The sequence below is a fragment of the Fonsecaea pedrosoi genome (assembly GCF_000835455.1).
Source record: "Fonsecaea pedrosoi CBS 271.37 unplaced genomic scaffold supercont1.5, whole genome shotgun sequence".
In the NCBI taxonomy this organism is placed as follows: Eukaryota; Fungi; Ascomycota; class Eurotiomycetes; order Chaetothyriales; family Herpotrichiellaceae; genus Fonsecaea; species Fonsecaea pedrosoi.
Window position 1 is genome coordinate 2,500,068 of NW_013550611.1, and position 25,707 is coordinate 2,525,774.

The 25,707-nt window shown below is 55.2% G+C and overlaps 10 protein-coding genes across 10 annotated transcripts; 5 read left to right on the forward strand and 5 right to left on the reverse strand.

Annotated features, from left to right (window-relative positions):
* Positions 1 to 224: 224 nt before the first annotated feature.
* Positions 225 to 3,410, forward strand: Z517_08376 (uncharacterized protein; the record flags this gene model as incomplete). The annotated part of the gene is made up of 6 exons (XM_013426892.1): positions 225 to 290; positions 343 to 539; positions 600 to 715; positions 771 to 1,657; positions 1,701 to 2,830; positions 2,906 to 3,410. 6 exons carry the CDS (start codon positions 225 to 227, stop codon positions 3,408 to 3,410), a joined length of 2,901 nt encoding a protein of 966 aa, XP_013282346.1.
* Positions 3,411 to 4,073: 663 nt separating this feature from the next.
* Z517_08377 (uncharacterized protein) lies at positions 4,074 to 8,458 on the reverse strand (the record flags this gene model as incomplete). Its single annotated transcript, XM_013426893.1, has 3 exons — positions 4,074 to 5,612; positions 5,695 to 8,067; positions 8,126 to 8,458. 3 exons carry the CDS (start codon positions 8,456 to 8,458, stop codon positions 4,074 to 4,076), a joined length of 4,245 nt encoding a protein of 1,414 aa, XP_013282347.1.
* A 1,366-nt stretch (positions 8,459 to 9,824) lies between these two features.
* Z517_08378 (uncharacterized protein) lies at positions 9,825 to 10,990 on the reverse strand (the record flags this gene model as incomplete). Its single annotated transcript, XM_013426894.1, has 4 exons — positions 9,825 to 9,894; positions 9,943 to 10,703; positions 10,762 to 10,876; positions 10,932 to 10,990. 4 exons carry the CDS (start codon positions 10,988 to 10,990, stop codon positions 9,825 to 9,827), a joined length of 1,005 nt encoding a protein of 334 aa, XP_013282348.1.
* A 765-nt stretch (positions 10,991 to 11,755) lies between these two features.
* On the forward strand, positions 11,756 to 13,189 carry Z517_08379 (uncharacterized protein; the record flags this gene model as incomplete). Its single annotated transcript, XM_013426895.1, has 4 exons — positions 11,756 to 11,798; positions 11,858 to 11,895; positions 11,991 to 12,293; positions 12,350 to 13,189. 4 exons carry the CDS (start codon positions 11,756 to 11,758, stop codon positions 13,187 to 13,189), a joined length of 1,224 nt encoding a protein of 407 aa, XP_013282349.1.
* Positions 13,190 to 13,507: 318 nt separating this feature from the next.
* Positions 13,508 to 14,852, reverse strand: Z517_08380 (uncharacterized protein; the record flags this gene model as incomplete). The annotated part of the gene is made up of 2 exons (XM_013426896.1): positions 13,508 to 14,680; positions 14,745 to 14,852. 2 exons carry the CDS (start codon positions 14,850 to 14,852, stop codon positions 13,508 to 13,510), a joined length of 1,281 nt encoding a protein of 426 aa, XP_013282350.1.
* A 1,407-nt stretch (positions 14,853 to 16,259) lies between these two features.
* On the forward strand, positions 16,260 to 17,389 carry Z517_08381 (uncharacterized protein; the record flags this gene model as incomplete). The annotated part of the gene is made up of 5 exons (XM_013426897.1): positions 16,260 to 16,431; positions 16,505 to 16,689; positions 16,747 to 16,898; positions 16,953 to 17,051; positions 17,134 to 17,389. 5 exons carry the CDS (start codon positions 16,260 to 16,262, stop codon positions 17,387 to 17,389), a joined length of 864 nt encoding a protein of 287 aa, XP_013282351.1.
* Positions 17,390 to 17,706: 317 nt separating this feature from the next.
* On the reverse strand, positions 17,707 to 19,183 carry Z517_08382 (uncharacterized protein; the record flags this gene model as incomplete). Its single annotated transcript, XM_013426898.1, has 2 exons — positions 17,707 to 18,589; positions 18,687 to 19,183. 2 exons carry the CDS (start codon positions 19,181 to 19,183, stop codon positions 17,707 to 17,709), a joined length of 1,380 nt encoding a protein of 459 aa, XP_013282352.1.
* A 606-nt stretch (positions 19,184 to 19,789) lies between these two features.
* Z517_08383 (uncharacterized protein) lies at positions 19,790 to 21,885 on the forward strand (the record flags this gene model as incomplete). Its single annotated transcript, XM_013426899.1, has 6 exons — positions 19,790 to 20,081; positions 20,232 to 20,508; positions 20,595 to 20,772; positions 20,841 to 21,452; positions 21,509 to 21,612; positions 21,663 to 21,885. 6 exons carry the CDS (start codon positions 19,790 to 19,792, stop codon positions 21,883 to 21,885), a joined length of 1,686 nt encoding a protein of 561 aa, XP_013282353.1.
* A 432-nt stretch (positions 21,886 to 22,317) lies between these two features.
* Positions 22,318 to 23,499, forward strand: Z517_08384 (uncharacterized protein; the record flags this gene model as incomplete). Its single annotated transcript, XM_013426900.1, has 1 exon — positions 22,318 to 23,499. The coding sequence occupies one exon, from the start codon at positions 22,318 to 22,320 to the stop codon at positions 23,497 to 23,499; it is 1,182 nt and encodes a 393-aa protein (XP_013282354.1).
* Positions 23,500 to 23,917: 418 nt separating this feature from the next.
* On the reverse strand, positions 23,918 to 25,306 carry Z517_08385 (uncharacterized protein; the record flags this gene model as incomplete). Its single annotated transcript, XM_013426901.1, has 2 exons — positions 23,918 to 24,794; positions 24,903 to 25,306. 2 exons carry the CDS (start codon positions 25,304 to 25,306, stop codon positions 23,918 to 23,920), a joined length of 1,281 nt encoding a protein of 426 aa, XP_013282355.1.
* Between the last annotated feature and the right edge of the window lie 401 nt (positions 25,307 to 25,707).

A 25,707-nucleotide genomic window follows, 5' to 3' on the forward strand; every position in this document is an offset into this window, starting at 1 on the left:
ATTACACGATGTGTTGCACTACGGCAACCTGCCTACCCTCTCGTTCCGAAGCGTTGGGTTCCGTGCTGATGGTTCTGTGCTAGAGGTGCTGTTGCACCTACAATCGGCCTCGCTATGTACGCTGCCCTTAGGGAAAATAAATCGATAAGAAACTCACTCCCGCCAGATATCAAGATACCAGTGTCGCAGACCATTATTCAACAATCGGCTACCTGATCCCTATCATGTCACTCTTCGTCGTTCCCATCCTGCCCAGAGCCAGATTTCTGCAGAATTTCTTCGTCACTTGTGTACGGTGTCAAACTTGCTCTTCTCGAGATCTGTAGAGCTCACCGTTACTAGTTTTTAACTTGCTTGGCTGCAGCAATATCTCTCCTCTACATGTGGACGGCGATCAAGGCTCGCAAAAACACAACACATATCTCAGCCGAGCAGCGGAGCAATGGACCAGTACCGGGAGCCCAAATTGTGCCCTACAACGCTGCGGCGAGCGCATGCCTTGCTGTGTGGTTCTTCTTCTGGCTCTGGGCTTACAACACGTATGTGCTCCCTTCATCGGCTGCTTCCTATCAATACGGCCGTGCTGATATCCTAGCTAGCTTTCGCGCTTTCCGACCGCAATATTTCCTACCTTTGATCGTATTTGGTATATATATCAACATTACGGCTGTATATGGAGCCATTTTTCCGGAAATGGAACAAGTGTACTCTTTGAGTATGTACCGGTATCCTCTCAAGAGGACTTCCACTGACTCTGTGGGGTCTTGCAGCTAGGCGACTCCTCGATACGTTCTTTGTCGGTTTCGGGCTTGCATTCGCCGTCCACTTTCTGGTGCTACCTATCACATCACGAGATCTGGCAACAATGATCCTTACAGAATATCTTCACGTCCTTAAAAACGTCATTGATGCTAAAGGAGCTCTGCTCATCTCTTTGCCGTCTCGCGACTGGAATAATGCGAGCAGAACGAGCAGCTCGGGAAGCGACAGTGATGGTGAATCAACCGAACGGTTGACCTCCTGGCCCGAAGCTGATAAGTGGAGAGCACTCACGGCGGCGGCGAGCGAATGCCAGGTCAAGATGCAGTCAGAGATGCGCTATGTCAAACGTGAGGTTACATTTGGGAAACTGTCTGGCAAGGATTACTCGTGCATCACAAAACTGCTGAGGAACATATTGATACCGATTGCCGGCCTTGAAACTGTGATTCAGGTCAACGACCGCGTTGAAAAGCAGGGAGGATGGACGTCGATCAAGTCTTCCAAAGACGGTTCGAACTCGGAAATTTCGACGAATCGAGCATTAAACGACGCCGAGAGGGAACGATGGAGTTGGCTATTTGGCCAGGTCGACGGGGCCTTCAAACTACTGTGGAAGGCAATGATCGAGGGTCTCGACTACGCATTCTTCACTCTGCAAATCACGAAGAAGCCAGCATTCACGACCAAAGAGGAGCTTGAAGCGAAAGGAGCCGAGTCTCCGGACGGAAAAGGCTTTGCAAAGTACCTTGAAGACACAATCAACAAGTTCTTGGCTGAGCGAGAAGAGCCTCTGAAAGAGTGGTGTCGCATGAACGAACCTGACGAGACCAGTGGTCACTCGGGTAGTCGATCTTCACACATGCGGCATTCGTCCCAATTATACCTTCTCCTTGATGTACGTATCACCCAGTCATACTGATTTAAGCTAACCTCTCAAGCTCGAGTACTGCATCGTACAAACCGCAATGGGAATCCTCGACCTGGTCCGGTTCGCGGATTCGAAAGTTGAAGACGGCACAATGAGAAAGAAACGGCTGATAACTCCTACGGGAAAACAATGGAAGAAGTGGGCGTGGGCAGTCATCAGCCGCGAAGACAGCAATCTGGACTACACCACCTACAGCTATCGAAGCGGCACCCCTACCGTTTATCTCGGCGATGCCCTGGGGGTGAACCGAGATCCTGAACACCTTCCCCCGGTGACCTGGTGGGAAAAGCTGACTGACTACTTCCGCCTGATCCCTAGGCTCTTCGGCTCCAAGGAATCATGGTTCGGTTTCAAGGTGGCCGTGGGAACTATGATCATCGCGGTCACGGCCTTTTTGCGAAACTCGCAGGAATTCTACATCAAGCAGCGCATCATCTGGGGCGCTATTATGGTTGCCATCAGCATGACCCAGACGGCGGGCTCAGGCATGTATGGGCAATTCGTCCGGATTTTCGGCACGTTCCTTGCCATGGTCCTCTCGTACATCGACTGGTACATCGTCGACGGGCACACAGCCGGGGTCATTGTCTTTCTGGGCCTGACCGTGTTCCTCTATCACTATCTCATGGTGACGAAACCGAACGACCCTGTCATTCCCATGATCGGAATGATCACCGTCATCCTGATCGTGGCGTACGAGCTTCAAGTCAAGCAAGTTGGCAAGGCCATTTCCGAATCAAACGGCCAAGTCTTTCATCCCGTCTACGAGCTGGCACCCTACCGACTTGCCTGTGTGCTTGGTGGAGTGGGCGTCGCCTGCTTGCTCACATATTTCCCGAGCGTGACTACGGCGAGGAGCGAGATGCGGAAAGACTTGGGGAACACACTGTATTTGCTGGGGCAATACTACAGCTCGTCGCACAAGTCGGTCTCGTTACGTCTGAAGGGCTTAGAAGGAGACGTCAAGGACAAGAGAAGTCCGCTGCGGAGGCTAGAGAAGGCCCGCACTCAGCTCTTTGCAAAGAATCTGATTCTCATCCAGGCCATGAAGAACCATCTCAAGTTCATCAAGTGGGAACCGACCTTTGGAGGCAGGTTTCCCCGGGAGCTGTACGAGAGGATGCTCGCGCACACAGAGAAGTAAGTCCATCGTTAGCCATTGAGAGCCCCCCTCGAATAGTGCCAACAGCGCTAACTTGTCGTCCTCCGCCCCAGCATCCTTCGCTTCACAGCAATGATCGCCTGGACGACCAAAACCTTCAAAGAGGTTCCCGAATCGGTCGGCCACCTGGGGGCCTCGAACCCCGCCGCCGACACGGACGAGAGAGGCACCTGGCTCAAGGATTTCACGCAGCTGATCTCGTCGCTCCAACTGACATCCCACAGCGTCACGACACTGCTGGCCATCATCTCCGGGTCCATCGGCTCCGGCAAGCCCCTCCCGCCCTACTTGCAGCCGCCCGAGCGGTTCCACATCGGCGAGATGCTCACCTCGCTCGACTCGAGCATCCTCGACACCAAGCACGTCTGCGAGCCGGGCTACTCGGCCTTTGCCGTCATGCAGGTCTGCACGACCATGCTCAACGAGGACCTGGCCGATCTGTTGGCCGAGACCAAGAAGCTCGTCGGCGAGGCTGAATGTAATCTAGACGTCGTCCAGGAGGACTATGAGAGGGACATTGGCATGGTTCCGCGCGAGATCCGGGAGAAGGCGGATTAAAAAAAAACTGTCTGGAGGTGAGGAGATCGGAAAGAGAGGTTAAGGAGTGGGGAGATGTGTGGTTGCACAAGAGAAACGCTCCAGGAACCGTTCTACGATACCGGCTGTCTCTCTGTCTCTGTCTCTCTCTGTGTGTGTTAGAACGCTGAGAGTCACTGAGCCTGGAATTGCATTGGTAAGGAAAGTCAAGGTTTACATCACATTATATATTTTATGTTACATGTTACATGTGGCCACCATCGAGCCCGTCTAATAAAAGAGCACATTGATTATGGATAGACAATCACAACGTTCGATTGAACATACTGTACTCTGATCGATTCCGGCGTGCCATAACTGGATGTCCTGATGTCCTTGTCGAAGCTCCCCATACATATAGAGCGTGTATATATATGTATATAGACTCTGGACTGTACTTTCTGCGCTGCTATTTTCGTTCACGGAGGGAGTGAGGCCGTTTTGATCCAGCACCCCGTGAGCAACAACGGTAGATATCGACCTACCTAAGGGGGGCTAAGGGAAGACGAATATATATATATATAACGGTGTCTTACTGAGCGCACCATCCTCTCAAAGTGCTCAAGACTCTTGAGTCTCTGTATATGTATAAGCATGAGATAGCCAAAGTATTGTCGACATGGTTCCAACTCTCGATCGATCAACCTAGGTCGATGGCTGCCGCTGGAGAATTTCTTCTTTGACCCTCTCATTAAATGTCTCCATGGCGGAATCAACGGAGTCCGACACATCATTAGTCTCATCCCACCGAGGGACGTGGATGAATGTGTGCCTGCGGTCGCACACCAGCCCCGGAGCTCCAGGTTTCACCCGAGGAGTTGCGTAACACGCCTGGTCGAGCAGGACGAGCCCGACGCAGTCCTCGCAGGTGTAGAAGCCCTTGCACAAGTCGAGCTTCTTTCCGCACCCGTCACAGACGGAGCCGCTGTCTGCATGGTCGGCGCCCAACGCATGCACCAGCTTCCAGGCATCAATCGCGATGCTTTCCTTGCCTAGCGAAGTCGTGACTTGTGCAAGGGTCGTGCATGCCAGTAGGTCGTTGGACGGGGTGTCGTCTTCCAGCATGTGGGAGGCCATGGTCGAAATTCTCTGCACGGCACCCATTTTCTTTTCGTGCTCGCCCCTGGAGAGGTGGTAACGGGCTGCACAGCACGACATGATCACGTTCTGCTCGGCCTCGTTCCGCATTCGCAAAAGCTCCTCGAGCTTCTGGCCTGACTTTTGCCTTTCGATCCCTTCGACATCTGGGGCCAGCGCCTGATACAGATAGAGGCGGGCAAGCTCTTCGGCAGCGTTGCTGATGTCGCTTTTCTCGATCACCGCGTCGTTTCCGTCTCGCTCCCTGTTCTCCAGGTCCTGGGCGTGATGAAGAGCTCCTTCGAGCTGCGCTATGGCCTCCTTCTTCTTGGGGGTGAAGCCAAGAGTGGTGCCGTAGGAGAGACACAGATAGAAAAGAGACATCACGTCCTTGTCTTTGTTGGCCAACTCCAAGGCTGTTTCGTATAGCTCGTAAACCACGCCCCCGTTCGGCACGGTTTCCGCCGCTAGAGCAAAGTTTCGACAGCGGGCTCGCCCCTTGAGTAAAAGGCAAACCATGTCATCCAAGTGCGGTTTCCACTCATGAGAATGACTGTTGAACTCCTCGACGAACTTGACAAACTCGTCCCAAGTCGAGCGTTTGCCATATCCGTCGAGAATCTGCCCGTAACTTTCAAACCAGGTACAGTTGTATTTCAGCCCTTCGAGATAGGTATTGGGTGCTTTGAGCCTGCGATCCTCCTTATCGCTCTTTAGGTAGAGATCGCCCAGTTCGATCTTTACGGATGCAATGATTCGTCCATAAAGCTTGACGTCGGGATCGCCTATATGGGCCAGCGCATCTTCGTACATCTCGATTGGGTCGTCTTCGTACCACCCGACCTCAAACTTAGCCAAGATATTGTTCGGATCAAGTCGTAGAGCCCGTTCGGCTCTGCTCTTGGCTTCACCATGGTCGTGGCAGTGTACACGGAAGATCCTGGACATGTGTATTTGAAACAGGGCATCACGAGCGTTTGCGTTGGGAGCACCTTGCGGAAACAGCACTGATCGTGCCCAGTCTTCTATTCGTTCCACCTGCTTGAGCGACAACTTGAACGTCGATCCGTCCTGGTTATTATTCTCATCACCAGTTGTCTCCTCCGGCTAGCACATACCGACCAAACGGTGGTTAGCGGAGACGGTCTAGTTATTGCGTGTCGTGGGTATCTGGAAAGTGGAAACTCACCTTTGATAAATATCTTTTCAGGAAATCAAGTGCGGTTTCTTGCCTTCTCGTGGATATCCTGCTCGACTCAAACAGGTGTCGGACCAATCGCTCGGCCGCAGGTCTAAAGATCCTCTCCGTCATATGGTCCTGGTCGGCCTGTGGGTGAGCGAACGCTGACGTTAGCTGTCTGTGTGATTCTTCTGCGATCCCGGCGACGACGACCTCGTCCTTGAACCACGACGAGAGGAGGATGAGTCCGTCGGGATTACGGATCAAGCGCCGACGGATGTCGCCCAGCCACCTGCCTTCGGTGTTGTCCCATCGATCAAGACTGGATTCGTCTTGGTGGGTCCAGAAGAAGGCGTCGATTGCATTCGGGTCGGTAAAAAGTCGGGCGAGGAGGGGTCCGGCCTCTGTCTTCAAGACCTCGTCGACCAACGACAGATCGACCTCTGTCAAATGGTCGAGGAGATTCTCAAGCGCGTAGCCGCGGAGAACATCCTCACTTCTCTTCTCCCCGTCTTTCGGAGCCTCTGTCAATACGCCAAAACAGACGAGCGCCATGTGGATGTTGGCGTTCACCGGGTCCATGCAAATACCTACCGCGGGCTTTGGGTGGCCGGTCCTCGCCCCCAAAAAATCCTTGAACTTGAAATGGTCAAACATGGCTTGTGAAGGGCAGACCAAGCGGAGGAATTGCTCGATGATTCTGTTCTCGCCTCGCACAATGTCCAGTTCACTCCTGTGGACGGCAACGGTCGGCTCGTTTCGGACGTCGGCCGTCCCTGGTCGTCGTTTCGCGATGTAAAACTCGGTGCTTGGATCACGCCACACGACAGATCCGGACGGGCTGATACTCAGAACCAGCTTGTACGTGCCAGCGACTCTCTCCATCAAGGTGGAGAACCATTGTCGAGCATGTTTCTGCTTCACGGCCGCATCCATTTCGGCCAGCGTCAGCGACCGACGCCCAGACGTGATCCACATGATGATCTCGTTTAGTTCGAATATTTCAGCCTCGTCGAGTGTCTTGTTCAACTCCGTGATATATGATTTGATCTGTTCCTCTGGTCCCTGGCGGACCTTTTCGAGCGCAGCACGGATGACCTCCTCCCTCTGGGTCGTGGAGATTTCTTGGAGAAAGGTGGTGATTTTGTAGTAGTCTCCTCTGCTCCACGATGGCAGGTTTTCCAGGATGTGCAAACGGCATTGATTGATGAGTAAATGTTTCGAATCCTTGAGATATCGCATCTCGGACATAGCCGAGGTGATGTAAGTTGCCAGGTCCTCGCTATTGTGTTGTCCTAAGATCAGAGCTTGGCTCTTGACACTACTGGACTGCGAGGGTTTCCAGCCTTCCAGTGATGAAGTCAGGAAGATGCGGATTCGGCCGTAGTCGTAACGATCAAGGGCCTCGAGCATGGGCAGGACAACCCTGCAACTCTCGAATCCGTCGATGAGAATGAATATATCTCCCCAGTTCCTCTCGTCGTTGTCGACCAGGAGGTATTCCCACTGTTTGATGCTATCGTGGAAGGCTTCGGACCCCTCCACGTCCTTGACCGCTCCAATGATACTGGCCATTGACTTGGCCAGGGATTTATCAGCCTCGGCGCACTGCCAGAGGATGCTCCGCACTACATGGGCAGTTCGTGCCTTGATCTCAGAAGGATCAGACGACTGCGCCCGAGGCCCCGACTGTTGGCCGAAGTAATAAGCCAGGATCGCCCCCCGCGACGTCAGCGCAGACAGCATCTGGACAACCCGTGCCATGATGAATGTCTTGCCCTGGCCGGATGCCCCTTGCAGCACGAGAACTGGGGCCCCGCTGGTGCCGTCTTTCCAGCCTTTAAAAATCTCGTTGTCTTGGATCCATTTCCCCGTCTCGGGGTTCGCGTCTTTGTAGAGCTTCCCCAGTTCCGACAGCCCTGGTTCTCTCTGATCGAATCCCAGTGCCCTTGCAATGGCCTTGCTCCACTCGGTCTCGTCCAAGTTCATGTCTGCACGCAGGTCAGCGATCGACAACTCGATCTGAAGGGTCTGCGACACTATCTCGTCCTGGAGATACTTGTCCATTTGAGTCAACAGTGCCTTGACCCTTGCATGCTTGGAGAAGAACAGCTTCGCCTTCCCCACAACTTTTCGGAACAGGCTGCATTTCTGGCTGTTTGCATAGGCACAGATCTCGAAGAAGACGTGTAGCTGCGCCACCAGGGTTTTACACATATGGGAGGTTATGGTCCTGCTCTTCATGTGGTCCTGGAGACGCACAAAACACGTTTGGCATGCGTGCAACAAATCGGTGATGTTCTCCCAGAAGTCACTGTAGCTCTGCACTCCATCGATAAGGAGCACGACAGCACCGAAGCACGCCGGTGCTGGTGCGAATACCTGCACAAAGACAGTGAGTGTTCGACGTGACCGACAGGGGCACCCGAAGACGCCATACCACTGAGACGCCGTCGCAGATGACCGATCCAGTAGATTTGACGACATTCAAAAAGCTTTTGATACCATCGCCACCCTTGTTGCTCTCGTCTTGGTTCTTCTTCAGGAATTCCTCAAGCTTCTTGACTGCCGTGGTCGTATCAAAGTCCTGAATCTCACCGGCACGGTTGGTCTTGATGTCCACGCCAATTTCGCCCAGCAGGGTGTGTCCTTTGAGGAGATGGGCGATCTTGCTCTGGGCCTTCTTCCACTCTTCTTGAAGGATTCTTTTCATCTCGTCGTCGTCGTTTCCAACACCTGCCAACAAGTTTCGTTGTTCGGGTCTCGACGCCATGATGGTGAATTGATGTCGATTTCGCGGATGGGAGAATGCCAATATTTCCCGACAACGCGGCTGAGATGGCTGGATTTTGTATAGACAGCCCCGACGATGGGATCAAGGTGAAAGACCTTGATGTCCGCTCAAAGAAATCAGAAGTCGTGTTGGCGCCTCGATTTGTATCCAAAAAGTGTCATTTCTCCAGTTGCATCTTTGCACATGGACAGAGTAATTTATCAAGGTTTTCACCTCGTATATTACTTTCGTTTTCGTGTATAGGTTCGTGATCAATCTTCAGACACATGGAGTCTGGAGACGCGGAGTCGACTGCGTTCTGATGATAAACTTAGTACGTCCAATCGAGGAGTGCCACGACAGCGAAACGATTTGGGCATCGACTGCCGGAATTCAATCTCTTCGTTTCCATTCGACGGCCCCCCAACCCCCAACGGGGTCTTATGTCCTCCGTGATAACCAGGTTATCCAACGCATCCTAGCTCTTGTGTATCTATCGAATTGTAGTCGGTGCAAAGAAAAAGTACACAGTCCCATGGGCGAGCACCTCCTCCTAGCGAAAGTATTATCACGACCACTATCAGGCTGAAACAATAATTGAGTAGTCATTGACGAGAGGAACAAAGTGGTGAGAGAAAAGGCAGTGGGAGAGTTGAGGGCGGCGACAGTCTTGGGGCATTACAGGCAGAAATTTCCTTTTGAGAATATTCCTAGTGAGGAATAGTGTTGAAGAATTAAGAGATCAAGCCTCACGAATCGGGTGGGGGCCGTGGTTCCGTCCGTCGTCTGGCAAACTTTGTACAAGACATCTCATGCATTCTTGCCGCTTCCGTCGACATCTCTGTGGACTTTGCGAATATAAATGCAAACACAGATAGCATCGTCTATCGTTCCTGACCGAATCCTGCTTCCCTCACCCGAATGTTTGGGGGGGGGGGGGGGGGCCTGAACAGCGCCCACTTGCCATGGATGGCAGGGTGCTCATCGACCTTCTCTACAGAGTGTTGGTGGATATCTGAGAGTGGACCCGGTTGGATATGAGCTATTGATCTTCTGTGATGAGAATTCTTTGCCTGATGTTCAGACACTGGAAAGCAACACTTAGTGTCTCCCCTAATTTCTCTGAAACGAAGACTCACAGTCAAATTTTGTGATCGAGAGTTGTTATCTAGATTGATTCTCTGATGGTCACACGGGACCAAGCGCCTCAGACAGTCCCGTTGGCATTGGTGATGCTGAGTTCGAAAGAGGTTGCTGGGTGGTAAGTTGGTCTACCCGGTTGGCGTGGAGTGGTCGACCTTTCGAGAACTATCAGGTCCCGTCTCATCGTTGGCCTGACATAGTGTCTTGACCGCTCTGCTGTAACTCATGTGCCAGGAGCGGACTGGTGAGATCGTTCTGCCTGGCTCTGCGGCTTCTGCCCTATGACGGTATATCTGCCGTGTATAAGTACAGGACGTCAAAAGCGCACCGTGGATACTCACACATCGTACAAGGCGTGGATCTCCCTGTTTTTCAAGTCCTTGCGGACATCGACCAGCAGTGATTCCAGCTCATCTTGGGTCCATCCAAGGACGCCCAGGAACAACCTCAAGCTAACAGCCTGTAGGCCCTCAAAGATCTGGGTCCAATTGACCAAGCCCATCCGCTTCAGTCTCTTATCACGCGGCCAAGGACCAATGGGCACTGGAACCTTGACCGCCTGAATATTGACGAAGCCGGAATCCTTGACCCACTGCTCGATATGCTTGCCGACGCGTAACGTTCTGCCGATTTTGCCAGCCGCCTGGTGGCACAGCGCGAGCCAGCGGCGGACCGCATGCTCTTCGGTCAACGACCCATCTTGAGAATAGTAGTTGATGTCAAAATCCTGAAACTCGACCCAGCCGCCCGGATTGAGATTGTCATAACACTGACGCATCAGCTTTGGCCAGTCCGCTATCGACCCGACCATGTACCGGCAGTGAATGAAGTCCGCCTGCTTGCTGTATGTCCACTGGTCCTGAACATCGTCAATCTCGAATTGGACATTGGGCGGAACGATCTCGGACATGGTGGGACTGATGTCGACGCCAACCACCTCGGCTGAAGGATATGCATCGGCGAATTCAATGGCCCAGGTTCCCGTACCGGCTCCGAGGTCGAGGACACGGCCGGGGTCAGACTTCAGCGGCGCCAGATGGAGTCGGTTCTGGTTGATGATCTTAAAGAGGGCGTGGGCTATATCGAGCCGCTCCAGTTCAGCCTGGTACATTCAACGAGTGAGTTGAGTGTGAGGAAGCTTCAGGCACTGCATCACCCACCTCATCATTTGGTCGATGGTATGTCCCATCCTTGTAAGCGTGGTATCGTCTGCCATATTGCTCTTTGTTTTGCAGCACGCTGGAACGCACAGACGCCGTCGTCTCGCCATCGTCCCTGATGGGATATATTAGGTGCTGACTCTCGATTGGCGGAGCAGCTTGGTACTCACAGCTCTGTAACTCCTTCGTCTTCATCCAAGGCGATCTGCGCAGTTTCATCACTAGCCATATTGATCCGCGTTTTCAGGATGTCTTTGGATAGAGAGGGGATTTTGATTTCTGGTATAGCCCCCGCTGAGGTACTAGTAGCCGACGGGAGATGCGAGATAAGTCCTCTGGTGAGCCATGTCAAAAATTCCTGCAAGTGTTATCAACATCTGCCACCCCCATCTAGACGTTCCACCCTCGCTTCCTTGGCGTGAGCTTCGAGATTTAGCCGGTACGGGTCGGATATTGCTCTTTCTGGTGCATCTGACCAAGTTTCAGCGTGTCATAGGCGTTGCGATATCGACAAAATACGACTGCGGAGTTGGGTGGGACGCATTAGCTGCGCGTGGGACTGCGGTGTGACTGCCACCCGGCGGCAAGAGGCGCCTTGGTGGCCGCTTGAGGTGGATAGACGAGGTCCTAGGGTGCCTGATGGCAGTGAATAGGAGCCATCCACGTTTGAAAGGGTCGTCTTCATGTCCCACTATCCGTCCCTCGATGTCATGCACGAGAACGAATGCAGCATCTGGATTCTGCACGCCCACGCAGCAAGCGAGATGACAAGCTTTGAGCCACATCAGCCACGTCAAATCCTTCACAAACCACTTCCCCCCCTCCTCAAAGGTACGAGTACGGACGACCAGACTACTCCTCTTGCACCTCTATGACATGTCACCGGCAAGGGCGAGCCGAGACGAGACGAGACGGCCTGTCAGATCTTTAATACCCTGGCTGCGAAGAAACCCAACCACAACCCTTTCTCCAACACTCAGATACACATCCCATCATGACTTCCACGACGCCCCTGAAGGTGATTGTGATAGGCGCAGGTACGTTTGAGAAGGTTTTCGACTCCGACCGCATGCTGGCTGGCTCATACTTTGTCCAGGATCTACTGGGTTACTGCTAGCACAAGCCCTGAAACAGGTATTGGACCACTGCGATTTACCCACCCCCCCCTGCTTTCATTTCCCATCCCGTGGGGATGTTCGCGGCCCAGAGAGACCAACAATTGGTCATAGAATGGCATTGCATGCACCGTATATGAGCGAGAGGACCATACCACCTACCAGAACCGCGCACGCGAGTGGGGTATGACCTTGCACTGGGGAGCAGAGTATCTATCCAAGTGCATTCCGCCGGATATGGTCGCCCAAATCGACGAGAACATCTGCTGTGACCCGTTCTTCAAGGGCAAAATCTCATCGCTCCCCATCTACAATGGCGCCACAGGCGAGAAGCTCTTTGAAATGCAGGGCATGGACCCCCGGCGAGTATCACGAAAGAAGCTGAGGAAGTTCTTGAGCCAGGGGATCGACGTACAGGTAAGGGCTCTTGGAGCCTCTACTATGTTGGAGGGTGCTGACCTTGGGCAATCCAGTACGGTAAGAGGTTGGCGTCTGTTTCTGTTTCGGGGGATACCGTGACAGCCGTCTTCGAAGACGGGTCAAGTACATCTGGGTCTCTCCTGGTGGGGTGCGATGGATCCCATTCGACGGTGCGCAAGTTCCTGGTGGGTGAAGAGCTGGCCAAGGAGGAGTACATGGACATCCAGATGTTCAACGTCAGCTGTACCTTCTCCAAAGAAACTGCAGAATACCTGCGATCGATCCACCCGATCTTCAAGCACAGTTACCACCCCGGAGGCTTCACGTGGTGGAACTCGATCCAGGATGTTACGGATCCCGACAAGCCCGACACGTGGCTGTTTCAGAACCTACTCTCCTGGCCTGGTGCCCCGAGGCCAGAGGACCTTCCGGACCAGGCATCCCGCCTCAAGTTCTGGCGCGACCAGATTCCCAAGTACGCTGAGCCGTTCGCCACAATTGGCAAGGAACTTCCGGACGACCTGGTCTTCCCCACGGACCGGACCGTAGTGTGGAAGCCCGACATGGACTGGTCGCAGTCGCCGCTGTGGCCGCGGGTCACCATCGCCGGCGACGCCGCGCACGCGATCCCGCCGTTCCGCGGCCAGGGGCTGAACAACGCGCTGCAGGATGCGGCCAAGCTGATCGACGAGATCAGGGAGTGGCGTGCCGGCAACAAGACCTTGGGCGAGGCCATGGCCGACTACGAGAAGGAGATGAAGGAGCGCGCCCTGCTGGAGATGAAGATCTCGATCCTCCAGGCTGAGACCGTACATAATTGGGATAGGCTGATGGAGGCGCCGTTCATCAAGCACGGCATGAACAAGTACAAGGAGGAGCAGGAGGCAAATTAGCACCGGCTTGGCCCGCCTGTAAGGTCGGGAGGGCATTGTCTTTCTCTCATCTCTCTTTCTTGCTTTCTTGGTCAAGCACAATGAGGTAATGCTTTAGGTACATAGTAGTAGACTCGGACGATGTCAGATGTCAGCTATTAGATGCCAGATGCCCCATGTCAGGTTTGCGCATATGACTATGTTTCCATTTCATGTCCACCGTGAGCTGGAAAAACGTAGATATCGCCCAAAATCCATCCAGATGACGGGAAGGTTTTCTCGCTTGCTTGCTCGCTCGCTCACTCGATACGACACTTCACCCCAGCAAGACTGAAAAGATCAAACGCTCGCTCCCTCGCCGTACAGAATCTCCTCGACGTGCTCGGCAATGGCCAAGGCGCTGGTCAGGCCGGGTGACTCGATGCCCAGCAGATTGACAAAGCCCGGGAACCCGTCCTCCTCGGCGATGTAGAAGTCGACGAAGCCCTTGCCGTCCTTGCCGTAGGTGCCGCTCGTGCCGGGGCCCAGCTTGGGCCGGATGCCGCAGTAGTCGAGGTCGATGGCGGAGGGGTCGATGGACGGGAGGTAGGTCTTGATGACGTCGACGGCGGCGGCCAGGCGCGCCGGGTTGGGGGAGAGGTCGTGCGGCGAGTCGACCCATTCGACGTCCGGGCCGAAGCGGATCCGTCCCGCCATGTCCAGCGTCAGGTGTGTGCCTAGGCCGCCCAGGCCGGGGATGGGAGCTGGGTAGAGCAGCGTGCTGGGTTTCGGGCGCGACGCCGAGTACGAGAAGTAGCTGCCCTTGGCGTAGTAGGCCTTGCGGTGTCGCTCGGGCGGCAGCAGCATGTTGGAGACGTCCACGGCGGCCAGCCCCGCGCAGTTGACCAGCGTCTCGACCGTGATGGTGTCCTCGCCGCCTGTGCCGTCGCGCGATCGCGTCGTGATGGCGTAACCGGCGCTAGAATCGCCGCCATCGCCACTGGTCGACGAGCTGCGCAACGGTTCGATCTTCTCCACGACCGTGTGCAGCACTTCCTCTCCGCCGCGCTCGTCAAAGGACCCTTCCAGATAGGCCATCAAGGCGTGCGAGTCGACGATGCCCGTCGTGGGGGATTCGAGCACTCCCGCCTCGGCGCGCACATCGGGCTCGCGGCTCTCGATGTCGGCGCGCGAGAGGAAATGGGTGGGCACGTCGATGGAGCGGCTGAAGTCGTGGAGGGCCTCGAGCTCGGCGAACTGCACCCCGTCCTGCGCGATGATCCACTTCTTGGTGCGCCGGTACGGTATCCTCTGTGCTTCGCACAGCTCGTACAGCATCTGTCGGCCTCGGATGCAGAGCCTGGTTTTGAGCGAGTTTGGCCCGTAGTACAGCCCCGCGTGGATGACTTCGGAGTTGCGACTGCTCGTCTCGGTACCCACGGCGCCGTGTCGCTCGATCAGGATCGTCGAGGTGCCTGTCCTCGAGGCCAGCTGGCGCGCAACCGCGAGCCCAACCGCTCCTGCACCGATGACCTAGCGTCGTGGACAAACAGATCAGCTTCTCCTGTAAAAGCCAAAGTGGTGGCTTGGGACGTACGGCATGAGTAAAGTCCACATTAAGCATTCTGGTGGTGGAGAATGCCCTTGTCCTGACAGCTTCACGGTGAAGCAGCTTGGCTGCAGCACGCGCTATAGAGATTGTCATGGTGGCTGCTCGTCCAGAGCGGAAATCGGTGCTTTTACCCTTGTTGGCTCGTGTTAGCATTAGTGTTTGGTTGGGTCAAGGTCGACTCACGACAATCTGCAGATAGCAGGCCACAACCCTATTCACTGTGGCATTCCCTCGTGTTCACCTCACCAGACCATGTAGACTGGGACTTCGCTCAGTGACAGTTCACGCCCCTGCGCCAATCGGGGAGGGTGAAGGTCATAAGAAGCTTATCAGAATTTGCGCGGAGGTAATGTACTCTCCAGGAGGGGTGATTAGATCTCAGATAATTGTTCAACGTCCCAGCAGGGCTTAACTTATGACAATAACAATGTACACGTAATAGATGACCTGATTGGAGAGTGTTGGTTGGTACGTGGCATACAAGTCGAGAGCAGAGTTGATATGAACGAAGTGAGAGAAAGGGGAATAGCGCCGGGCAATCGGCGGGAAGATGATCCGGAATCGACATCCGCAGGCAGCGCAGGCTGGCAGGTTGGCGGGTTGGCAGGGAACCCCAAAGTGAGTCAGGCCAGTTCACACTTTCAGTTCGCTACAAAGTTGTAGCTGGAATGATCCTACCGATGCCACATCTGCTGCTGTACTCAACCTAACTCATGCTCGCGTTCCAAATATACGACCCACTCGCTCTCCGCCGCAAGGGCCACTGCCCTAGTCCTTTCGGGGAATATATCTCGCAGTTGATCTCGCTATTCCTGTGCGACGATGACCCTCCAATGGATATGCACACCTAGGGCTTGGTTGAGCGATTCAGTTGCAGTATGGAGAGCTCATCGTCGCCGCGGACTAGTTCTATAATGAAAGCTTCGATGTTAATCAGTGCCCCGTCTGTACCTGGATCTTTCTGTAGCGACAGAAAAGTGGCTCAAAGAAGTAGCTGGTAAGCTATGAGAACTGATCATTCTCGCGGACAGTGACACTGTATGTACGGCTGCTTGCTTGACATGCCTGTACCACGACCTCGTCAAAGAACCTCGCTGTTTGCAGAGGCTGTGCGAAGCCATTGCCGCTATCCGGGAGAACATCCCGCTCTCGGCGCTGCGGAAGTTGGTGAACCTCAGACGCTCTGATCAACGAGATTTCAGGAACTCAGCAGCCCTCCTCCCGCAGGTATCTCTCTTGGCAAACACTCACATCTTCGTGCCTGTTGAAGTGCAGCCTGGCTTGTCATTCCTGTGCCGGCTAGGTGGAGCCGGAGTTTGCCCTAATCTTCACGCCGACCCGAGCTCGTCCTGATCTCGGCGCAGATTGATCTGCCCGAACTCATGATCTCGGTCCCATGTGAACCATAGAAATATGCGGATCAGAAGACTGGCGGCTCCCTTGGCTAATACCTCAAACAACACCCGTCGATCCTCCAGACAAGTAGGCCATCAGGACACAATGTCTCCCGCAGATCGTGTGAAACAGATAACTCGACAAATAACCTTTCCCAAAGGTCTCCTGATAGGGCAAGTGGCCATAATCACGGGGTCCGGACAAGGTATCGGTGCTGAGACTGCTCGGTTATTTGCCAACGAAGGCGCCAAAGTGGTGGTGCAGGATATCGATACAAGTACGTCATTCGTTCAATGCCTCTCCCCCTCCCCCCCAAGGAAAAGCTAAGCAGAAGTCGTTCGCAAGTCTAGAGAGGGCAGAAGATGTAGCTCAGGGCATCAGAGACAGTGGAGGTGAGGCAATTGCTGTGCCAGGGGACATGCTCGACTTTGCATATATACCGAAGCTCGTCCAAGAAGCTGCAAAGTTTGGCAATGGCAAGATTCACATCATTGTCAATAACGCCGGGTTCACCTGGGATTCAGTTATTCATAAGGTCACAACCCTTCCCGACCTGCAAATGCCAAATGCTGCTGACACGCTGAGACGGTAGATGACCGATGAGGCTTGGAAGACCATTATTGACCTGCATTGCACGGCACCCTTTATGCTTGTACGAGCGGCTGCACCTTATTTCAGAGTCGCCGACGGGGAGCGAAGATGCATCATCAATATCAGCAGCGTCAGCGGCATCCATGGGAATGCGTGAGTGGAAACAAAGCCTTTGTGTTTCGAGCAACCAGCACTGATGCCCTGCAGCGGCCAGGCCAACTACTCCCTGGCCAAGGCTGGAGTCACTGGCCTGACCAAAACCATTGCGAAAGAATGGGGACCCAAGTACGGCGTCCGTAGTATCACGTAAGGAATCACATTTCCTCCCCCTCTCTTCTCTCTTTCGGAGTTGCACAACTGTCACTAACACTCCTTGCACCATTACCAGAGTCGCATTCGGATACATCAAGGGAACTCGGCTCTCGGGTTCCAAAGAGGCCGGCAACTTTGCGGTAACGCCCGATGGGAAAAGGGTTGCCATCGGCGTGCCGCAGGCGATTAGGAGCGAGCGGGACGCAAAGAATGACGTTCCATTGGGTCGGCCGGGCAAGGTGCCCGAAGCAGCAGCTGCAATCATGGCTGCTGCCAGTCCCTTGTTTGACTATATCACCGGCGAGACGTTGATGGTAACTGGCGGAAAATAGGAAAAAAGGATAGTTATGGGGAGTTGAGATTGCCCAGCGATCGATGGGATTCATAACAGGTTTTTCGATCACACCAACCGCCAGAATCCAGCAATGGCCACATGTCTTTGATAGACTCGACTCTGTAGTCACGACGAGTTAAATGGCATGACGACGTCCTCGTTGATCGCGAGCACAACTTGGCAGGGAACATGTTCAGACTATACGAGGCGACTGTGGGAATTAGATCGATACAGTAATATAGCAAACAGTTGTTTCTGTTCTATGTCTGTCCATATATATATATATACCTGCCACACAAACCCACAAGTTCCGATTCAAAGTCGAGCATCGATGCGCTGCTGCGTGTCTCCCAGAGCCCAGTCAACACGACACCTCCTGCTCCGGACCTTGTCGGCGTCGGAAGCCTGGATCTTGCGCGCCTCGACGGCCGGATTGTAACCCAGGCCGGAACTCTGGGCGGCAGTGCGGTCCGAGGCGATCGAGCTCCTCTGGCCGTCTGCGCGCCTGTAGACGGTGACGACGACGGCGCCTCCGAGGCCCAGGTTGTGCTGGAGGGCGACGTCGAGGTCAGACACCAGTCGGTTCGTTGCCCACCCGCGGAGATGCCAGACGAGTTCGGCACACTGGGCGAGGCCCGTGGCGCCCAGGGGGTGGCCTTTGGAAATCAGCCCGCCTGAAGGGTTGACCACGACACGGCCCCCGTAGGTGATGTCGCCGTTGCGGACCATCTCGTGAGCCTTGCCGGGCTCGCACAGGCCGAGCGCATCCAGGGTCAACAGCTCGTTGGCGGAGAAGCAGTCGTGCAGTTCGCAGATCTTGACGTCGCGCGGAGACGCCCTCGCCTCCGCCAGGGCCACTCGTGCCGCCTGCTTGGACATGTCGAACCCGACCAGCTCGATGGCGCTCCGGGAGAACAGCTTCGGCGAGTCGGTGACGCAGTGTTGCCCGGCGATCAGGACGGCCTTGTCGCGCAGGTGCGGGCGCGCGTCGAGGAACCGCTGCGACACAATGACGGCGGCGGCGGCCCCGTCGCTGGTCGGGCAGCACTGCAGCTTCGTCAGGGGCTCGTAGATCATGTCCGACTTGCGAATGCCCTCGAGGGAATACTTTTCGCGGAACTGCGAATACGGGTTTCGGCCAGAGTGGTCGTGGTTGACGCGCGCGATCTCGGCAAAGTCGTCCGCCTCAGCGCCGTACCTGGTTTTCGAGAGCATTCACGCGTTAGTCCTTGGTTTTTCCCCTTTTGGAGTCTTTTTTTTTTTTTCTGTAAAAAGGAGAAAACACCGGCACATACTTGGCCATGTACTCTCTCGCTGCATTCCCAAAGATCTGCGCGTTGGGAGGACTGTTGGACTTCTCGGGCGCGATCTCGTCGCCCATCTTCCTGATCAGCCCCGTGGGCGATGGACGGTCTGGCCAGTTGGACCTGAGCATTCCGGGCCGCATCTGTTCGAAGCCAACCACGAGGACACAGTCGACGGTGCCGCCCTGGATGAGCTTGCGCGCCATGAACAGGCCGCTCGACCCGGTAGCGCAGTTGTTGTTGATGTTGAGGACCGGGATGGCCGTCATGCCGAACTGGTAAAAGACTCGTTGGCCGCTCGTCGAATCACCGTAGCAGTAGCATGCGAGGCCCATCTCGACGTCGTCGTAGTTGATGTGCGCGTCGAGCATGGCTTTGACGCCGGCTTCGAAGCCCATCTCGTAGTAGGTCACTTTGCCTCTGGGCTTGATGAACTGTGTCATGCCCACGCCCAAGACGTAGGCTGGGCTGGCTGCGGAAGTGGCCATGTCGGGTTGGCTGGCACGATAGAGCACTATCTGGGGGAGGTCTAGGGGTGGCGGGAGGCTGCTCACACAGCTATGTCTCTGTCTAGGTTTCAAGTGTCTTACAGAGACTGCTTTTGAACGGAACAAGGGCTTGTTGTAGTCTTTCTCTCCGACATCTGACCCCTGCCTTGTTGGTATGTCCTGTGGACCTGTGCAGGGCTCTGTATACCAACTGACCAATCGGCGGGGCGGCAGACCATGACTCGGGATCGGCAAAACCCAAGTATGAGGCTCGGCGCCGATGGGTGGACCCACATCAACATATCCAACCAACCCCGATCTCCGGTTTCCCAGTTGGTGGGGAGAGCCCCGATCACTTTCCAGCCGAGTTTTCAGCCTCGTCGTGGTCACCCTGCAAAGAAGGCCTGGCCCCCAGAGGGAGGCAGTCTACCGAGTACACTGAAGAGAGAGAAAAAAGCCGTCTCGGACTCTAGGGAAAACTAAGCCACCAGGGCATTAAATCGCTGGCGATTTCTTAGTTTGCGTGAAACTTGATGCGAAGTAACAGGAGAAGTTCAGACCCTCAACGTTCTCCATATTATACTGTAACTGTCAAGTGCCACAACCATGGCGAGAACATACGAATGCCCGTACTCACTGGAGATTCCGGTACAAGATGTCGCCAGCTTCATCTTCACGGCCGGGACGCCCGAGAGTCGCCGTCAGCCACAGTATTTCGACGCAGAGAAGCCTGAGCGGAATTATAGCTTGCAGCAAGCGGAAATTTGGGTGAGGAGGATAGCCAAGGGGTTGCAGGACCTGGGGCTGCAGGCGGACGACAAGGTGTTTCTGTGCAGTGCCAACTCGTTGTACTTCCCGGTGCTTCTCTGGGCCGTGATGGCTTCCGGCTGTGTCTTTAGTGGATGCTCACCCAATGCCTCAGTCTCTGGCAAGTCCCGCTTGACGCCCTTTCCTTTCCGCTTATTTCCAGTCTGATCTTGGTGGAAGAAATTTACATCTGAACGAAGAAGGCTGCCCGACGCTAGCAACTAATGTATTCGTTCAATAGAAATTGCATATCAGCTCAACGACTGCGACGCAGAGCTTGTGCTCGCGAACGCTGCATCCATGGCCAAAGTCCAAGAAGCCGTGCGTAAAGTCGGAAGACCGGGCCTCCGAGTCTATGAGTTCACCGAACCTGACATCCCCGAGTCCGCAGGGTCAGGAGTGACGCCGTGGACAGACTTTTGGGCTTCAGAGTCCCGAATATCCGGATGGGATTGGCCAAAATTGGACACCAAGGAAAAGGCGATGGCGAAAACGGCGGTGGTCAACTATTCCAGCGGGTATGTCAGTGCTCTTAGGTCTTGTATCCACGTATCTTGACCTTTCCTCGAGCCGCGACCTAGAACTGACCATGTGCGCTTTCAAGAACGACAGGTCTCCCCAAGGGGGTTGAGCTCTCCCACTACAATCTGATCAGCAACTCGGCCCAGAATCTCTTCAAGCGTCAGCTCGTCGCAGATACTCCTGCAGGGCTTGCTCGCAAGAGCCGCCTAGACTCGGCTGGCGAAAGGTGGCTGGCTCCATTCCCAATGTTTCACGCCTACGTGGGTGATCCCTTCCCCTTTTCGCGTACAGATGTTGGTCCAAAAATGTGTCTAACACTCTGTCCTAGGGCCAAAACTACTACTGCCTGAACGCAGCTCGCTGTGGAGCCAAGGTCTTTGTCATGGGCAAATACGACTTGGAGCGGTGGCTGACGTACCTGGACATCTACCGGATCAACTTCCTGACCGGCACCCCGACCGTGTTTGCTTCCCTCACAAAGTACCCGCACCCGGAAAAGTTCAACCTCAAGGCCGTCGAGTCTGTCATCAGTGGATCAGCCCCTTTGAATGCTGAAATTGGTCAGCTGGTGGCCAAGCGCTACCTTCGGCCTGGCATTGTCGTCAAGCAGGGATGGGGCATGACAGAAAGTACCTGCACCGCAACGGGATTTGCTCAGGATGACGAGGATGACGGTGCGTCGATTGGCTGGCTCAGTCCGAATATGAGTGCCAAAATCGTCCCGATCCCTGGTCGAGACTTTGGACCGTCAGAAGTGACAAAGCGTTATCCCGTCGGGGAGATTTGGTTGACAGGTCCCAATATCATGAAAGGTTACTATAAGAAGCCACGAGAGACGGCGGCCACTATAGTCAACGAGGATGGAAAACGGTGGCTACGGACAGGCGACATCGGATACGTCAATGACCAGGGCCGATTCTATATCATTGATCGCCTAAAGGTCAGATGGCCCCGGCAACATGCAAGATCTTTGCTGGGCTAACCTCGTTGCTATAGGAGTTGATCAAGGTCAAAGGATTCCAGGTCGCCCCTGCTGAGATTGAACAGACGTTACTACTACACCCGAGCGTCGCTGATGCTGCTGTTGTCGGCTTCAAGATGTAAGCATTCTGCCTTCCCCGGCAAGCCACGCTGCTCAACTCTACCACAGGAACAATGGAGAATATCCCAAAGGCTATGTGGTCAAGAAAGAACAGGCACCCGACGTCACAGCCGAAGAGCTCCAAGCTTTCATCAAAGCGCGCCTCTCAAAGGTCAAGTGGTTGACAGCAGGAGTCGAGTTCATCAACGCCATTCCCCGCAACAACACGGGGAAAATAGAAAGGCGCAAGCTGAACAGCGGTGGTGGATCAAGCATGGCTCCGAAACTATAGAGATTATCCCCCTAGGAGAAAGGGAAGAGCTTCACACTGGTTACAGACGTACAATAAAAGGTATATAGACATGGGAAACAGCGCATATTGCTCCTGTATAGAAGAATATTATGCTGGAATGGTACCCTACTCTCCATCTTCTCTCATCTCTGCGGCGTTATTTGGGTTTCCTCAAGCTTCCCGTCTGCTGTTGACGTTGGAACGGTTGCTGGAGAGTTTCGGCTCGTGTTTTGAAATGGACCAGCCGAGCCGCACGTATTGTTTCGGTTGCCCGTTTCTCCCGGCATCGATTTTCCGGCTCGCAGAACCCTTAAACATGCTGTGACTGGGGATGAGGGCTTGTGGCTACGACTACCACCACCTCCTTACCGTGACAGAGGCATCTTATCCCAAGGACCACTTCATATATCTAGGTACGAGGTACCACCCATCATGGGTGCAGAACATACCACCCAGCCCCTCAAACTCTCCAGGGGGATCAAGTTGCCCAAATCTCCGTCGACGGTGTCGGTCACGGCCATCGATAGCACCAGTCGCCTTGCTGTGCCTGTGTCCGTCTTGATTGGGCCCCCGATCCCCGGACACGACAGGATCTCTTGTCCCGCCATTTCCTTTCTCGTCAAACACGCCGCGACGGGGAAGCAGGTCCTGTTCGACCTGGGCACCCGCAAGGACTTGTCTAATTTCTCCCCCGCCACCGCGCGACTGATCACGCAGCCATCGTGGACGGTCGAGGTGGACAAGGACTTGGCGGACATCTTGGGCGAGAATGGGATCCCGCCGTCGCGCATTGACGCCGTCGTCTGGAGTCACTGGCACTACGACCACGTGGGCAACATGAAGACGTTCCCCTCGAGCACGGACCTGGTCGTCGGTCCCGGCTTCAGGGAAGCGTTGACCCCGGGGTGGCCGGTCAATGAGAACAGCATGCTCCTCGAGGCTGACTGGGAAGGGAGGAACCTGGTCGAGATGGACTTCTCGTCGTCCGACCTCCGAATCGGCCGTTTCCGGGCCCTCGATTTCTTCGCAGATGGCAGCTTCTACCTCCTCGACACCCCCGGCCACGCCATCGGCCACATGTGCGCTCTGGCTCGCGTGACCTCTGGACCTGGCACCGCCGCCGCCGCCGCCGCCGACGACGACAACGACACATTCATCCTCCTCGGCGGCGACGCGTGCCACCACAACGGCGAGTTCCGACCGACCGACCTCCTTCCACTCCCAGAGACCATCTACCCGTCCCCCATTTCGTCCATGTCCATCTGCCCCGCCTCCCTCTTCCAAGCCATCCACCGCGACAAGAGCGCCACGACGGAATTCTACAAACTCGCGCCCAAGTTCTCGCACGACCACCACGCCGCCGTCGACACCATCCACGGGCTCGAGGAGCTCGATGCCGACGCCCGCGTGCTCGTGCTGGTCGCGCACGATCCCGCCTTGACAGACGGGTCACTGGACGTGCCGCTGTTCCCCGCCGGGACCCTGGATGACTGGAAGGCCAGGGGTCTCAAGGAGCGGATCCGATGGCATTTCCTGCGCGATTTCGCAGAGGCCGCGGTCCATGGTCGTCAGCAGCTCCAGACCATGGGTGAGGGGATGGTGGTGAAAGGGTGAAAAGAGAGAGAGAGATCGGTTTTCAGAAAGCGCCAGCACAGAGACGAAGACTGAAGGTCATGTATGTAAATCAGGCAGTAAGTTAAAGCCCATGACTGACAAATATATGCCCTTTCATGATGAATTTGGCCACACCGGAGGCCTGCCGGGCTCGTGCTCGATATTTGTATCGCATTCGATCTTGGATGGATGGGGCTTTCATGGTCTGAGATGATCGGAAGCATACACACGTTCCTACAATACTCGGAGATTTGGGTCGGTTCAAGTTCAGAATCTGGCATGGCCTTCGGCAAGAAATCTATGTATTCTGTCCTGCTGCTGCTGCTGCTGCTTCTACTTCTGGGCCTGGTACTTGCCTTGGTGCCCATCGCATCGTGTGTCCCGATCCTTTCTACCCATGATTCCCAGGCTTTCCCTTTCAGCTCGAATAGCGACCCGGCGTTACGACAGTCTGTCCCAGGGTGACGACGTAGGCCCTGTCCACGGCGAGAACGACCAGTTTATCCCCCGCGAGGGCAAAGTTGGCAATCGGCGGCCTCGTCCCGTCTTGTAAGGCGTTGGCGCCAAAGACGCCAATCACTTTGCCCCGGGCGTTCCTGACCACGATGCCGTCCCACTCGCCCGTCCAGACGCGGCCGTGGTCGTCGACGTGGATCCCGTCGGCGAACGTCCGCGGCACGGCCCACTGCAGCTTGTTCACCGGGTTACAGTCGGCGTCCAGGTCGAAGCGCACGATGGCGCTGGAGCCGGAGCTGTTGGAGCCGCCGCCGACGAAGAAGGGCGACGCCGTGTCCGTGATGAAGAGGTGCTGGCCCGTCGCGTCCGAGGCGATCCCGTTGGGCATGAGCACGTCGGCGCGCGAGATCACCGGTCGCAGCGTCTGCGTCTCCGGCGTGAAGCGGAACACCGCGTTGGCCATGTACGCGCTCGGAGCGTAGCCCGTGGCGCCCTGCGCGGCGAGGTCGTACGCCGTGAAGAACAGGTTCGATTCACCCGCCGTGGTGCACGACTTGGACCCTTGCGACCCGTTCGCCTTCACCCACGTCAGGTCGTCCACCGAGTTCAGCCGCAGGCCGTAGTAGCTGTCCACCACCACCTCGGCGTGCAGCGTCTTCGGGTCGACGGACCAGAGGGCGGCGGGCGCGTTGGGGAGGGACTCGTTCCCCGTGGCGGCAAAGTAAACGAGGCCGTTGTAATAGTAGCCGCCGTTCACGCCGACATGCGCCACCGGGGGAATGTCGAGCCTCGTGATCTTGTTCGTGGCCAGATCAAGCTTGGAGACGTACGAGGGAGGACTGAATGGAGATGCACGTTACACTTAGTTTCGCGTCGTACAGGGATGGGACTGTCTGGAAAGATGGGGTGGAGTTTGTGCGCCCTTGACACTACTCTACAAGACTCACCTGGTCACTGCAGAGGTAAACCAGACCTCGTTGCGGTCATAGAGCCAGATGGCGGCTTCATATGCGTAATCCGCCTCTCGCACAGGCAGCCGGACGAGCGGAGCGGTTCTTTGGCCTCCGAACAGGTCGAAAAACTCCTCGTCAAAAGCGTAGTAGGTCGAGTTTTGCGCTTCAGCGAGCAGGTCGTTGACGGTCCCGTTGTCGGTGGACGTCGTGATGCCGACAAAGTTGGTGGACAGGTTGCCCCATATGGGTAATGGTCCGTCAAAGGGGATGGGGAGCTTGTACGCCCATGATCCGGGGAGGAGGACGCCGGTGATGTTCTCTTGCGCTTGTGCTCGTCCAGGAGGAAGTGCGAGGAGGAGGAAGCTGGCGGCGGTTGCAATGCTAGGTACGGACCACATCTTTTTTTGTTGTCTTGCTTTCGATCGCTGTTCGAGCATACAACGCACAAGGGAGGGGTGAGTCGGGCAATTACCGCTATTGATAATGTAGATGGTAGTATAGTCAAACAAGAGTGTCCACGGCCGATAATGCTGGGTTCCTGGTAAGGAAAGAATGAGGTCGCTGATAGTGAAGGCTTGAACTGGATTTATATACACTCACTAGGAAAATAGAGCCATCACACGAACTGTAGACCCGTGCCGACAGCTTCGGACACGAGAAACCCCATCCCCGATGGCCCGAGCCTCACTCCCTGTGACGTCTTGAACCGGCTGGAGGATACAAGTTGGACCGAGACCTGTGGACGAGGTACCAACATGGTCCATTCTCCACGTCATATGCCCATGGTCTAGTATACCTC